This window comes from Betta splendens, chromosome 10 (assembly GCF_900634795.4).
Source record: "Betta splendens chromosome 10, fBetSpl5.4, whole genome shotgun sequence".
In the NCBI taxonomy this organism is placed as follows: Eukaryota; Metazoa; Chordata; class Actinopteri; order Anabantiformes; family Osphronemidae; genus Betta; species Betta splendens.
Window position 1 is genome coordinate 15,054,407 of NC_040890.2, and position 12,774 is coordinate 15,067,180.

Here is a 12,774-nt window from a genome sequence, read left to right on the forward strand (position 1 = left end):
TTACATTCCTTTAGAGAACTGTGATGGGACTTAAAAGGAAGACTGTGAAAGCTGTCAGGGCCGACCAGAAGGGAAATAAAAAACAAAATATGTGTCCACGGAACAGGATTCACTTTCTCAACCTAAAAACTTTCCTGGATTTTGTAGATCATAAGATCGTAAATTCTGCTCCTCCACGTGTAAAGTCAAGGTCAGGCATTGCTGTAGAGTGAGGCTTGGGTTTGTATGGAAGAGCTCCGTGGACTCACCATGAAGAGCATGCGGAAGTTGGCGAGTTCCCCGAAGAAATCCTCCACGCTCACGGAGTGCGGGTCGAAGGCGAAGTAGCTGCCGATGTTCTCGTACAGCTTCTGCATGTTCTTGTGCATGGTGGACAGCTTCTCGTACTGCTCCCGGGAATGCTTGCAGAAGCCGTGGGAGGAACAGAGTTAAGGGAAAAATGGAAAAGGCCTGAAAGCAAAGCTGCGGTCAGCGATGTGACGCCGCGCACGTGAGTGCGTTTGTGAAAACGCGCACTGTCGTAAACGACCACTTCGCGGTCTTTACGGCGCTCAGGACGACCTCCCGCGTCAAGGTCAACAAAACAAACCAAAAAACAGCACTGGATGAAGAAGGGTCAGAGACAATCTAATGTACCATTACAATAACCGCTCCATCTCACTTCAGAGTCAATGGCACGGTGAGCTAATAGCTGCAGCCCCGGAGTAATGGAAAGGTGTTTTGTAGTCAGCAGCATGACACAGATGGTTGTTGGGAAAGCTGATTGCAGTCATTGTTCTATTGTTTCTCCCAACAACAGTGGGGTCAGATTGTTTTGAACCTCGCAGCTCACGTCGCACTGTGTAATTTACTGAACGGGCGGAGCACTTTTCTCCCGGTGAATGGCTATTGACAGCCGCCGTCGCTTGAGCGTTATCACAGCAGCCACTGACCTCATGGAGACCACGCCTGGACGCTCCGGCACCGGCACCCTGGGTGGGACGAGGGCGGGCCGGCGCCACGGCAACGCAAACATCTGCTCGCTTACAGATGCGGAAGACCGCGCCTTTAATCACTCCCACCTTCCTAAGAGAGTTATTCACATCGCAACACCTGCATCGAAGCCGGGAAAGCAGCGGCACTGTTACTGTCAGCCAATACAGTAAAGTGTAATTTAGACAGTATTCTGCTTCTTTATGATGCTACTTAACGGCAGCAGCTTCTACTTTGCTCCATCATGGGTACAGTTATAGGCCATTAGTGCTCATGTGCAGTCGCCTTGGCAACTTACACAGGCTGCTGTTACAGCATGTGGCCTGTGATCGTCAGAGCCCCAAGTTATCAAGGTATCATTGCTTGTGGGCAATCTGCCATTATTACTGTTATTGTACAGGCCTTTATTTACCGCTGTTCATTCTGTGGGGACAGGGCTCCGTCTCGACTATTACTGTAACTCAATTTGTTTCCTGTGCATACATATATATAAATGTATGTCTGATACATGTTTCATTGGGGCAACAGTGAGCGGGTGGGCCGGTGTTTACCAAAATACAGCTACAGGTGCCCCTGGGTTCTATCGCTGCTCTTTGTTCGCGCCCGAACCTGATTTCTCCCCTCTTGCTTCTGTCAGCCAGCCTTCATCTCTTCTTTGCACTCCCTCCACTTACGAATGGGTGAAAACTCAGGGGCCCCCGAACTGAGATGTAAAAGTAAAGTTTTGCCCAAGTAAGACATGTTTTCAGAATCCACAGGACTTGTGCTGTGCGGGAGTGGAGTTTGTTTTGGAGAAGTCTTACAAATTGTATTTGTTTTAAAAAATAAATGAATGAATAACTTCCTGGGACGACTCTAGCCTGAACAATTCCATATGGTAATAGTGAAACTGAACATGAGCATTTCATCAGAAAGTACTAATGCAGCCGGTCTCTCCGTTCTGCTGGAGCTGGAGCTTCATTTAAAAGTCCGTGAGCCCACGGGTCAGACCACGCTAGAGGATAGAACCACGACTGCCGGCTCTTTACAAACACAGCTATTTACAAAGATGAACCCAAACCTGCCGACGCTTCATGACAACAGCGTGTGAACATTAATGTTGCAGACTGTCACGTTACTGGACACAGTTCCGCTCCACAGCACAGACCAGCGCCTCAGCTCAGCAGTGTTTAGGTCAAAGCTGATGTCTTCTTTGCAGAGTCATGGTTAAAAAAAAAAAGCTACTGAGCTAAAGTTGTGGTGCTTGTTGTGGCTTGTGGCTCTTTGTTTCTCCGCCTCCACTCCTCTCCTCTCTCAGACTCAAACACACGTGCATGCACACGCACGCTGGTAGATGTGTCCTGCTGAGGACCAGAGCGAGGCTGCCTGGGTGTTTGCTCCCTGTATTTCCACATCAAAGACGCGTCATATTGATGGAGCCTGACGCACTCTATCCTTCAGCTACACAACTGCTATGGCAGCGTTCCTCTAACACACACACACACGCACACACACACACACACGCACACACGCACACACGCACACACACACACACACACACACACACGCACACACGCACACACGCACACACGCACACACAGTATTTATATAGTGGCCCATCCTTCACCCATTTGCTCCAGCACTTTTTGTGCATCTGTGTGTTTTCTTCAAACCTTTTTTTTGTTTCATTCTCCTTTCCTCCCTTCCCTTCATAATTCTCTTTCTACACTTTGAACCCTTGAAATTCTCTCCATCAAGCTGTCTTGCTCAAACACCAACTCCCTTCTCTCACTCCTTTCACTTTCAGAAGGATTCTGTCTGAGCTGTGTCTGGGCTTGAAGCAGAGCAGGGAGCAGAGGCGCCGGGTCTCAAGGTAAAAGGCAGCGGAGGCTTCGGATGCTCTGACCCTGTTCACCAGCGCCAGCACAGAGCAGCCAGTGGTCAATGAGACGGAAACGATGCCGCGAACGCTGCTGCTTTTTATGGTGACAGTCACATCGGAACACATCGCGTTTTTTCCGAAACAAGCATTATATTTTTATATATTCTTTGAGTTCTTCTTTTTATAGATCAAATCAATAACTGAAGCTGACACAACTGGTGAGTAAACAACTGTGCTTCAAAAAGTGCACACGGGAAAGCAGCAAGTCGCTAAGCAAATCACGCTGAGGCTTGACGCCAGTTACTGACAGCATCATATCTGAGAGAGGTGATTCACAAAGACAGTGTCAGATGTGAAATGCGATGTCAATTGCAGTGCTCCGCGAGTTCATGTTTTCATAATTCTCTCGCTCGCGCTCTCAGATTTCCCGTCGATGCCAAAATCCACCCTGTCCCCAGAAAAATCTCGAATTAGTACCTTGTCCTGCCTCCGTGTCCTCATTACGGTGTTTAATCAGTCACTTTTTATCTGCGGCTGATGTGCCAGGAAGGCTACATTAAGCGGCAGTAAGCTGCGATTAAGGGCGCTCATTTTTAACACCACAAAGTGACATCAGAGTCGTGTCCAAGTCAGACTTACCCTGGATGTAAAAAAAAAAAAAAGGCCTTTTGGTGAACTAGACTACACCCACAACAAAAACGGCATTTTGGAGTTAAACCCGGTTTTCACAACGGCCACCTATGAGCGTGGCAATAAATTACCTGGTTTGTTTACCTGTGCGCATGAGAGAGTTATTAAAGTGCTGCATAAAACCCTACAGTGGGGGCCCCAAAAAGCCTCCTTAATAAATCTCCTGTAACCTACTTCCATTAATGTTTATTTAATGCTTTTCCTATGTGCTTGCTGGACCCTCCAACCAAGGCCCCACACTAAGCCTGCTTTTCTCCAAACCCCACCGTCCCCGCTCCCTTCATCCCTGCACCTACTGCCAACAGCCCCTGTGGGCCAAATTACACCAAGGCTGCCCACTGACTGGACATAACCCATCATGTCGAGAGTGAGAGCAAGATGAGAGAGGGATGAAGGAGTGGAGTGCAGGGGTAGGGCAGGGGGAGAGGGAGAGAAAGCGCAGCATGGCAGCTGCGAAGAGTGAATCCAGAATGGATGCGTGTTTTTTTTAGCATCTCTTCTGAGAGGTGAGAAAAAAAAGACGGCGCTTTATTAATACTATGCTGTTTTGAACTACCCTCCAATTAGCCAGAAAGTGACATTATTGTAGTCCTCTCTGCACCGCGAGTCAGGCTGGTGAGAGAGGACAGCGCCATTCTGTTATGTGTGGTGATACAAGCACAGGGAGGTCCGCGGGGCCGCGGGGGGTCCGCGGGGCGAGCAGGAAAGAGGCTGACAGAGTCTCACAGCCGGGCCACAGCACCAACGCTGGGCCTGTCACAGGGAATTAGCACAGCAGCCAATTCTGGGAATTTGGGATGTGACCTGGCGGTGGAAGCGATGGGGGAGGGGGCATGCGAGAGGAGGGAGGTGGGAGGTTGGAGCAGGGAGATTACATTTAAAGGTACAGATCACAGTCATATATGCAAATGTGCCGGGCGCCATGTCTGTTTACATTCAAGTACGGGTGGAAAGAGAAACACGCTGCCAACCGAGCGTGAAGAAATTAGAAGCGCTCTGTTCGAAAAAGCCTGGTTTGGAAGAGAAGCATATGTTGTTTGAAAGGTAACCAGAGTAACAAGGTCTCAACAATTTCAGCTAATGTGGAGCCTGTTTGTTGTGCACCAGAATACTGGAATTAAAGTCAGGCTCATTTCACGCGGTGGAAATAATTACGCCGGTGCCAAACTGAATTCCTTTTGTGAAACTGTACAGTCTGAAAATGGCTGGACTTCCTCTGAAGTCATCACAACAACACCTCGGATGGAAATCAGCGGCGCTCCTTCGAGACGCTCCGTCCTGTTGATCCATCGCTTTGCGCTGCACACACACACACACGCACGCGCACGCACGCACACACACACACACACACACACAAACACACACACACGCACACACACACACACACACACACACACACACACACACACACACACACACACACACACACGCACACACACGCACACACGAGCGTCTCATTCGCTCTCTGGGTCTCGCTGTGGGATTACAGAAGGTGCCGACGGGGTGGTGATTATTTGATGCCATCTCCCTCCTCTTCGCAAAATGTAATTAATGTAATACTTCAGAGTGTGATCAGACTCTGGCTTAACCTCTTAACCTTCAGCGCTCTTACTGTCCTTATCACACCTTTGATGTATGTTAAAGACGCTCGGCAAAAAAGAGGGAGAGAGATACATAAAATAAAGTCATCATAAATATAAATATAATACATTTATACCGTGGCTCCTATAGCAGAAGGTGGGACCTAGATATGAGTAGACGTATGTTTCACACATCAGAGGCTCCGTGAATTAAATTACCACTCTGACACAGAGGTCGTGACCTTTCCTCTCCCGGCTCCCCCTCCATCATCTTTCCTGCCGCTCCGACGTCCTCTGTTTCCTGAAATTAAAAGCTGGATTTGATGTCAATTTTACTGTCAATTTATTCTGCCCATCTGTCCCTGAAATATTTATACGTGTAGAGAGGAAAGTTGCGTCTGCTTAAGCATTCAAAACTCCCCACTACAGCACCCAGCTGGTGTCGGAACATCTCAATGAGAGGGAGACTGGTGGGTGTAATGACTACATCTGATAAAGGAAAAGAGACTATATAAATTAGATATGAGCGGATTAGGGCCTTGGGAATGACCTGTTGAATCATGGATAGGCTATTAAAAACGAGAGCGAGCGCTCGGGGAAAAGGAATGAGAAAAATAATTTGGTGTCCACCACAATGGCTGCTGTGACTGAGTGCATGTGCGCACAACACGGCCCCATTAGGGTTATTGACAAACACACACGCGCGCAATCTTATCTTTGATAACCTTTCACGGCTGTCGTCTCCCTTTCATCTGCGTCCGAGGCGGTCTCGCGTCACGTCCGAGCTCAGGGGCTCGCGTCGCTCCTTGTAATTTCCAAGAGGAAACGTGACAATGCAACTCCTTTGTGTTTACAACGCGCACACTTGTCAAATCACAAAAAGGTCAAGTCTCTCACTTCCCCACGCGTCTGATAGCATCGAGGAGCGTCGGCGCCGCCTCCGTGCGACGACGGGAGGCTCCGTGAAGAGATGACTCATATCGTTCTAAAGACGCGTCTAAGTTTGTAAACACGGTTCCACAGGTTCGTGTTCGCTCGGGTCCCAACAGGCAGTGACAGCATGTGTAATGGAGGTGAGTGCGTTCAGATGTCACACCTCCTCTTCTTCTGCACAAACTCGCTCCGTCGAGTAGGAAAAGTGAATCATTGGTTCCTCTCATACAGTAATTGCACTGATTCCAGTGTGATCGTCCACCGTTGCTGCTCGGCCGTCGACACGGAGCTAAACGCGTCGCCCCGCGTCCGGCCTCTGACTCGCGGCCTGGCGGATTCAAAGCTCTCGTCCGGCTGTGGCGGCGCGTGCGGGAGGCGCTGCGTGTGTTTCTGTGCAACAATGGGAGTGATGAATCACGAACGCCGCTCTGTCTCTTTCTCTGCGTCTCCGCTTTTGTTTCAACCGTCTTTATCTGCTTCTGACTCCCTTTTTGCAAACTCTCTCTCACTAGACATGCATAGTCATTGGCCCTGTCTCTTTTCTCTCAACAGGTCATAAGTCATGTATTGTAGGTGTAATATAGTCATAACAGTTTATGGAAAGCAGTACAATTAAGCAAATGTGTGTAATCTGTCCTACGAACAACAGGCCGACTGCTTTGTGTGTTTTAAAGACGCTCCAGTCTCTCTCTAAGACGCTGCCGCTCTCATATTCAGCAGCGAAGCACGAGCACGGCTGGACTTGCTTTGCAATGTAAATGAGTGCTTAAAGAAAAGACATTATCCCAATCACATTCTATACAATTTGATCCTCCCGGCGGCTTTTAACAAATGTGGGGAAGTATTTGAAAGTAGCATTTAACCCAGGGTTGCTCGCGGCGTCTCCAGATTACATCTCCTTCGTGTGATCACTGTGCATAAAACTGGAAATGGGACCTCTTAGGTGGCCACTTAATGCGAGCCTTCTGAGCAGACCAGTAATCAAGCCTGGCAGTGCGGTTTGCAAATGGACATCATGTTGGGCTACCTTTGATGTGCGCTTCCAGACTGCTGGAGTGTTTTAAATGTCAATGGATTCTCCTGCCTTCATGTCGGCCCGTTTCAACCTTCTGTGCTGCAGAACGGCTGAATTTCCTGATATTACGTGAACTGAACTGATACTCTGTAAATACGTCAACAGTGCGATTGGGCATCATTCTGTTTCAATATATAAAGTGTATACGTATAAATGTATAAAGGGGTGGGGGCTGGACACACTGTTCATCATTTTCACAGCCAGCGATTGAAATGCAATAAAAATCCATTCTGAAACACTTTACTTGCGTTTACACTGAAAGAGGCACATCTGAACCTTTCGTCCTTGGTTCGGTGGGTGACAGGGATTTCAGAGTGCCGCCGGTAAACAATTGGCCAAGTTTTCCATTTGTTTGTAGACAAAGGTAAAACGGTGGCAGGTTGGAAAAGGGAGAGAAAAAGAGAGACACAGTTTATTGATCAGATTCCTTTAGTAAGACCAGTGGCCCAGCAGCTAGCGTGACAGAGTACAGCTCCATTCAATAGCCTTATCATTACCACAGCACAAGCCCATTCAGCAGGTCAGCCTATTTGGCCCAAGGTTCAGTGCGAGGTGTGAGTGTGTGGATCGGAGCGGGGGAGGAGGGGGCATTTCGATTGTTTAAGCCAATGAATCCCATTATAAGCCCACTTATAGCACATTTCTTTGTTCAAAACACTTTCAGCCTAATGAAGTGTCTTCAGAGTAAGTAGAGAAGTTAAAGGAGCAGGATGTCCTCTATAGAGTGTTGTGTAAAGCTGTTGGTGGACAACAAAGTGGAGCAAAGTTTGGTTTAAACTGTGCGACCGAGGAAGTCACACATCCAGTCCACTGCGCCGTGCGGCTTTCATGCTGCTAATCACAGGCAGCGAACACAAAACAAAGGTCTCGCGGCGCTGACGCGCTACAATGAGACAAAAAAAGGACATCCTTCCCTTTTATTAGATTACAGCCGACCACGAGCGGCAGACGTACTGTAGCTGTCAGCGACGGGGGGCTGAGGAATGAGAGACGCAGCCCAGGGAGAGGGGAATAATGGAGCCGTCTCCATTGGCAACGCACAGGCACAGACGCTATTTTTAGCAAATTAATTTAAGGCTCTAAATAATTAACTGATAATTATCTGGCAATCAAGAGTAAGATAAAATGATCCCCCCAGGGGTTTTTTGTCATGTGGCTCAGCAGGCGGACGGAGGAGCCTCGTGCGACTAGCCACTCAAACAACGGTGCAGCAGGAGGAGGAGGAGGAGGAAGGAGGAAGATGCTCCTGTTAGACTGACAGTGGATTTGCCACTTATTAGCTGCTAATGGCTGACAGCAGACTGGCACTTCTCTCCATTTGTTTGCGGGATAATAGATGTGCGGGGCAGCCGTCTGGCGAGTGTTTGTCACCGACGCATCTACATGTGCACGCATGCAAATTTCAGGAGCCCCATGAAAGGCTGCACTGACGAGCGCCTGTTTGAGTCGCAGCCTCGCGGAGCAGCTCCCTCGCTCCGTCCGGGGGGATTTCTGCGGCGGCTGAAACGCCGCCCGGGTTCACCGGCCTCGGGTGGAAGTGCACTAGAGTGGAAGTGGATGTTTTGTGTCCGTCTCAGGTTATCTCCACACCTGACCCTGACAGGACTCCCTCTAAAGGAGGAAGAAGAGCGCTGACAAGCAGTTGATGAACTGCCTCTGGCCATGTGTCGTCCAAGACCATTCATTGGCACTTTATCTATTTCGAAGCTATTTCTGCTCCTTCCTCAAATCCTCTTATACTTTACTTCTTCTGCTCTCTTGATTCCATTAGTTCCTCTGTTCGCACCTACCGGCCAACTTTCCTAAAAACACTGTAATTGACTTCATTTGCCCACAACTGTTGGACGCTCCAGACGCTTCCTCACCTCGGAAGATGTTTTGCATTGAGCGCTGTGACAACATGCAGTAATTGACAACTTTTCGGCGTCTATGCGTTTGCATGGTGCGTCCTTCTCTGGGTTTGGGGTTTATGGAGAGGCTACAATTAGCTTGACGTGGCGACGCGCTCGGCTGAGAGCGAGGGTTGACAGGCCTACCTAGCCTCCCCGCCGCGCAACCTTTTATAAAATCAATGCCACCACTAAACACAACTCTCCCCCGCGGAGCAGGGCCCTGTTAAAGCCTCCCTCCCCTTCCAGTGTGGGGAGGAAAACACAGACAAACAGATAAATTAGAGCCTCTCCAGCCGCCCTCCTCTCATCCTATCGCCCGTCTGCTGTTGAAGTAACAACTGTACTGTCAGTAATTTAAAACAGAGCCATTTGGCTTCTGGAACAAAAACAGCAGCATTTAAACGTCACTCTCCTCCACCAATTATATTTTCATTCTACAGAGTGTTATTTGTGAGAATCATTGTCATTGCCTTGATTTTGCTGTTGATGGGTGACATAACAAAAAGGTTTCGGAGGCTTTGCGAACATCCGAGAAAAAGATCTTAACTGTGAGTGGACAGCTGAAATAAAAAAAACATTTGCTCATATTATGTCTGCTGAGATACATGAATTGTTCTTTCTGAATACAGCAAGAATGTGTATTATCAGAGTCTGAAAAAAAAACGGTGAAGGAAGGGGAAGCAGGCCGTGTTTTCCCTTTGTTTTGTTTCTCAAGGAATGAGATTTCATCGACTGTTCTCTCAGCACATATTTACACAGGCGCTGGCTTTGGGCACTGGCAAACAGCTGACAGTGAAAGTGGTGTTGGTTAGAAAGTCAAACATCAAGGCCTGTACTCCTTTGCAAATCTAACACGCATTCAGTGATGCGGCGCACAGTATTCCTTAACAAGTGGCAAACAAAGGCTCCGGGATCAATGGGAGCCCCATCAGTTTCGCCGCGTCCTTATCGTGACAGACACACCGCAGCTCCACGAGCACGGAGCTCAGCTGCGCTACCTGCGACAAACGCTCCACAGCTCCACTCGCAGTCGCTGCACTCATTTGGCAGGCTGTTGCTCTAATTTGCATCAGATTACATGCCCACAGAGGCAAACACTCCTTAATAGGCAGCATCATCCTCTGCAGGTGGCGGCGGAAGCAAACGTGAACCGGGGACGCAAGCATCATCTGCTTCTTTGACGCCGGACTCGTCACTGGCTGATTTTTGGCCTGATGACATCCATTTGGCGTCGAAGAAGTGGTTTTCCAGCTGCCCAGTCACTCTTCATTAACCGCAGCTTTCCTCAATGTGGGCAGTTTAACCCACATACCTTTTTAAGCTCCATCTCTGGACTTTGATACCTGAACCCTTAGTCAACAGGCCACTGAGCTGCCTCTGCAAAATGAAACACAGTAAACCTACAGTAAAGTGCATGACTGCACAGATGAGCACAGAGCCCTGCGCCTTAAACCACACTAAGCTAGACGCAGCCCATCTTTTATCAACCACTGCATGGGTGGGTTGTGGGTTGATGCAGGTATTGAGGGGAGAACAATCTATACCAGTCATTAAAATGCAAATGTGTTTACCAAGCCTAGCTTTGATGCTGCACTAATAACAAGCAGTGGGAAACAATCATGAATCAAACTTGTGTAGCGACCTATTGAACGCACGCCGACGCCATGTAATGAAACAAGAGCTGGAATAAAAAAGCGCCTTCGACAGTCAATGCGAAATCCCGCCATTGTCTGAGAACGTGAAGCGGAGAATTAAGCAGCATGAGATGACACTGGCGCAGTTCCAAGGCCATATTTCAAAGGAAACCTAGATTCCATGCCCTAAATTAAAGATTACTGCAAGTGAGACAAATAGGAAAAGCAAGTGTGCCCTGTAAATAAGGGCGACTGCAGCCTGCACCTGTTAACGCGCCGTGATCCACACAGCTGGATGCACAGCTCTCTCCTGCTGACTGTTAAAGGAAAGTGCAGGTAATGAGTCTTATATGAGTCATTCATGTATTTCGAGGGCTTCCCCTCAAACCCCATCTCCCGGTGATTTTTGGCTTGTGACCCCCCGAAGAATTACTATAATATAATAACTAAGAGGGAGATGAAGGAGGAAAAATGCTTCTCCAACATTATCAGAATGAGACGTACGTGAAAGCTGCCGTGTGAGGGGCTACTGTAATTGGTTCCTCGGGTCGGCAGCCACCTCGCACCTCAACCTGAGGGGGAGGCGAGGCCATCGCTTCTTGAGAAAGTGAAGTTCCTTTTCAGATGTTGGCAGATTTCTCTCTATAGAGTAAGAGCTGTCAGTTCAAAAACGAATAGTCAATAGTTTCAGTGTCAAATGGCAGATGCAAACCTTTCTGATATTTCTTTTTCTCCATGGCGAATTGATGTTATGATGGATAGAAGAAATCCCTTAATTTATCTGTGTGATCGTATTTAACACCTATTTCACCAAATGCCTTTCGCTAATGATTTGTGCATAACTGATACATACCTAAACCTAAGTTAATACAAGGCACAAGAAACAAGAGAAAAACCCTTTTGTACTTGAATATTTGGAAGAAGAGTCCAAAAGTTTGGTTTGTATTAAAACCAGCAAGTTAATGTGTTGTTTTCAGATTTGAATAATTTTGTTCTGAAAACAAAGCATATTAAAATTTGCTTTACACAATAATTAATTCATTGATTCATTAAAACGACACAATGCACCCCGGACTTCTTGAAAGAAAATTGTGATAAAAATGTTTCTTTAATTTCAGTCCTGAAATGATTTCCTTTCCTTTATTTGCAACAAGTTGTACAGACAATAGAATCGCTAATCATTAAGAATTGACACAGGGCAGCTCTCACGCCTGGTGAGAAAATGAAGGGCCCAAAAAATCTAATGGATCCCTGGGAGTCTGTGTGGCAACACAAAGCCATTCACAGCTACTCTCTAATACAATTGCTGAATCCTGAAAAGAGTTAGCGACCCTCTTTAGAGCTTAGTCAATCTGCGAGAAAAGGATAAAGAGAACAAAGAAGACGGGTAACATGAGCGAGTGAAGACAAGGGAGTAATAGATGAGTGAGGGAGACAGACGGAGTAACTGAGAAAGAGGGAGGGAAAGCTCATCTTTTGCAAATCGTATCATCTCTGTGAAAGCGGACAGAAAGATAGAGATGAGCATTACTACTAATCTCCAATCCACACCTTGAAAAGGAGCCTGACTTTCATTTGCCACTGACAAGCTCCCTCATGTGATCTCTCCACATGACAAAAGCGCTCAGTGAACAGATTACATAGTGTATTTACTGTCCTGCACTACGTAGTAAATCTCCAGTACAGAATCTGCCTCCGTGACTTAATGAGCTCCATCTGAAAACTGCAGCAGGGAAACATACATTATTTTGAACGGAATCACGCCAATCGCTGCACTGTGAAATTAAAACTAATCTCTGAAAGAATTCTTACCTCTGATCAACCTCACATCTGGGACAATACTTGATACCGCTCTGTTTCAGATCAAATCTAATAAGCTTAAAGGTAAGTATAGGGCTTAGTATTCATTTGTGGGTAGAGAAGCCCATTCTGAACATAGTTCGCTTGTAATATGATAAGGAGATATTGTTGGAGGATTAAGTTATCTCCCTGGAGATCTATTAGTGGATAAGTCCTACTGGCTGTCTTCTGACTCATTACCTTACTGGTTACAATCTGATCTGCTCACGCCCTCGCTAAACTACCAACACAATGACCGCACGGCGCCCACGTCCGCTCATGCGTGAAAAGCACTCGC

The 12,774-nt window shown here is 47.4% G+C and overlaps 1 protein-coding gene across 11 annotated transcripts in view; it reads right to left on the reverse strand.

The window, feature by feature from the left end:
* The window catches only part of diaph2 (diaphanous-related formin 2), a 279,374-nt gene that overhangs the window by 55,030 nt on the left and 211,570 nt on the right, over positions 1-12,774 (reverse strand). For all 11 annotated transcript variants that reach the window (XM_029164826.3, XM_029164824.3, XM_029164823.3 and 8 more), the window contains one exon: positions 249-413. In XM_029164826.3, the coding sequence (XP_029020659.1) occupies positions 249-413 (165 nt within the window). The remainder of the gene's footprint in view (positions 1-248; positions 414-12,774) is intronic.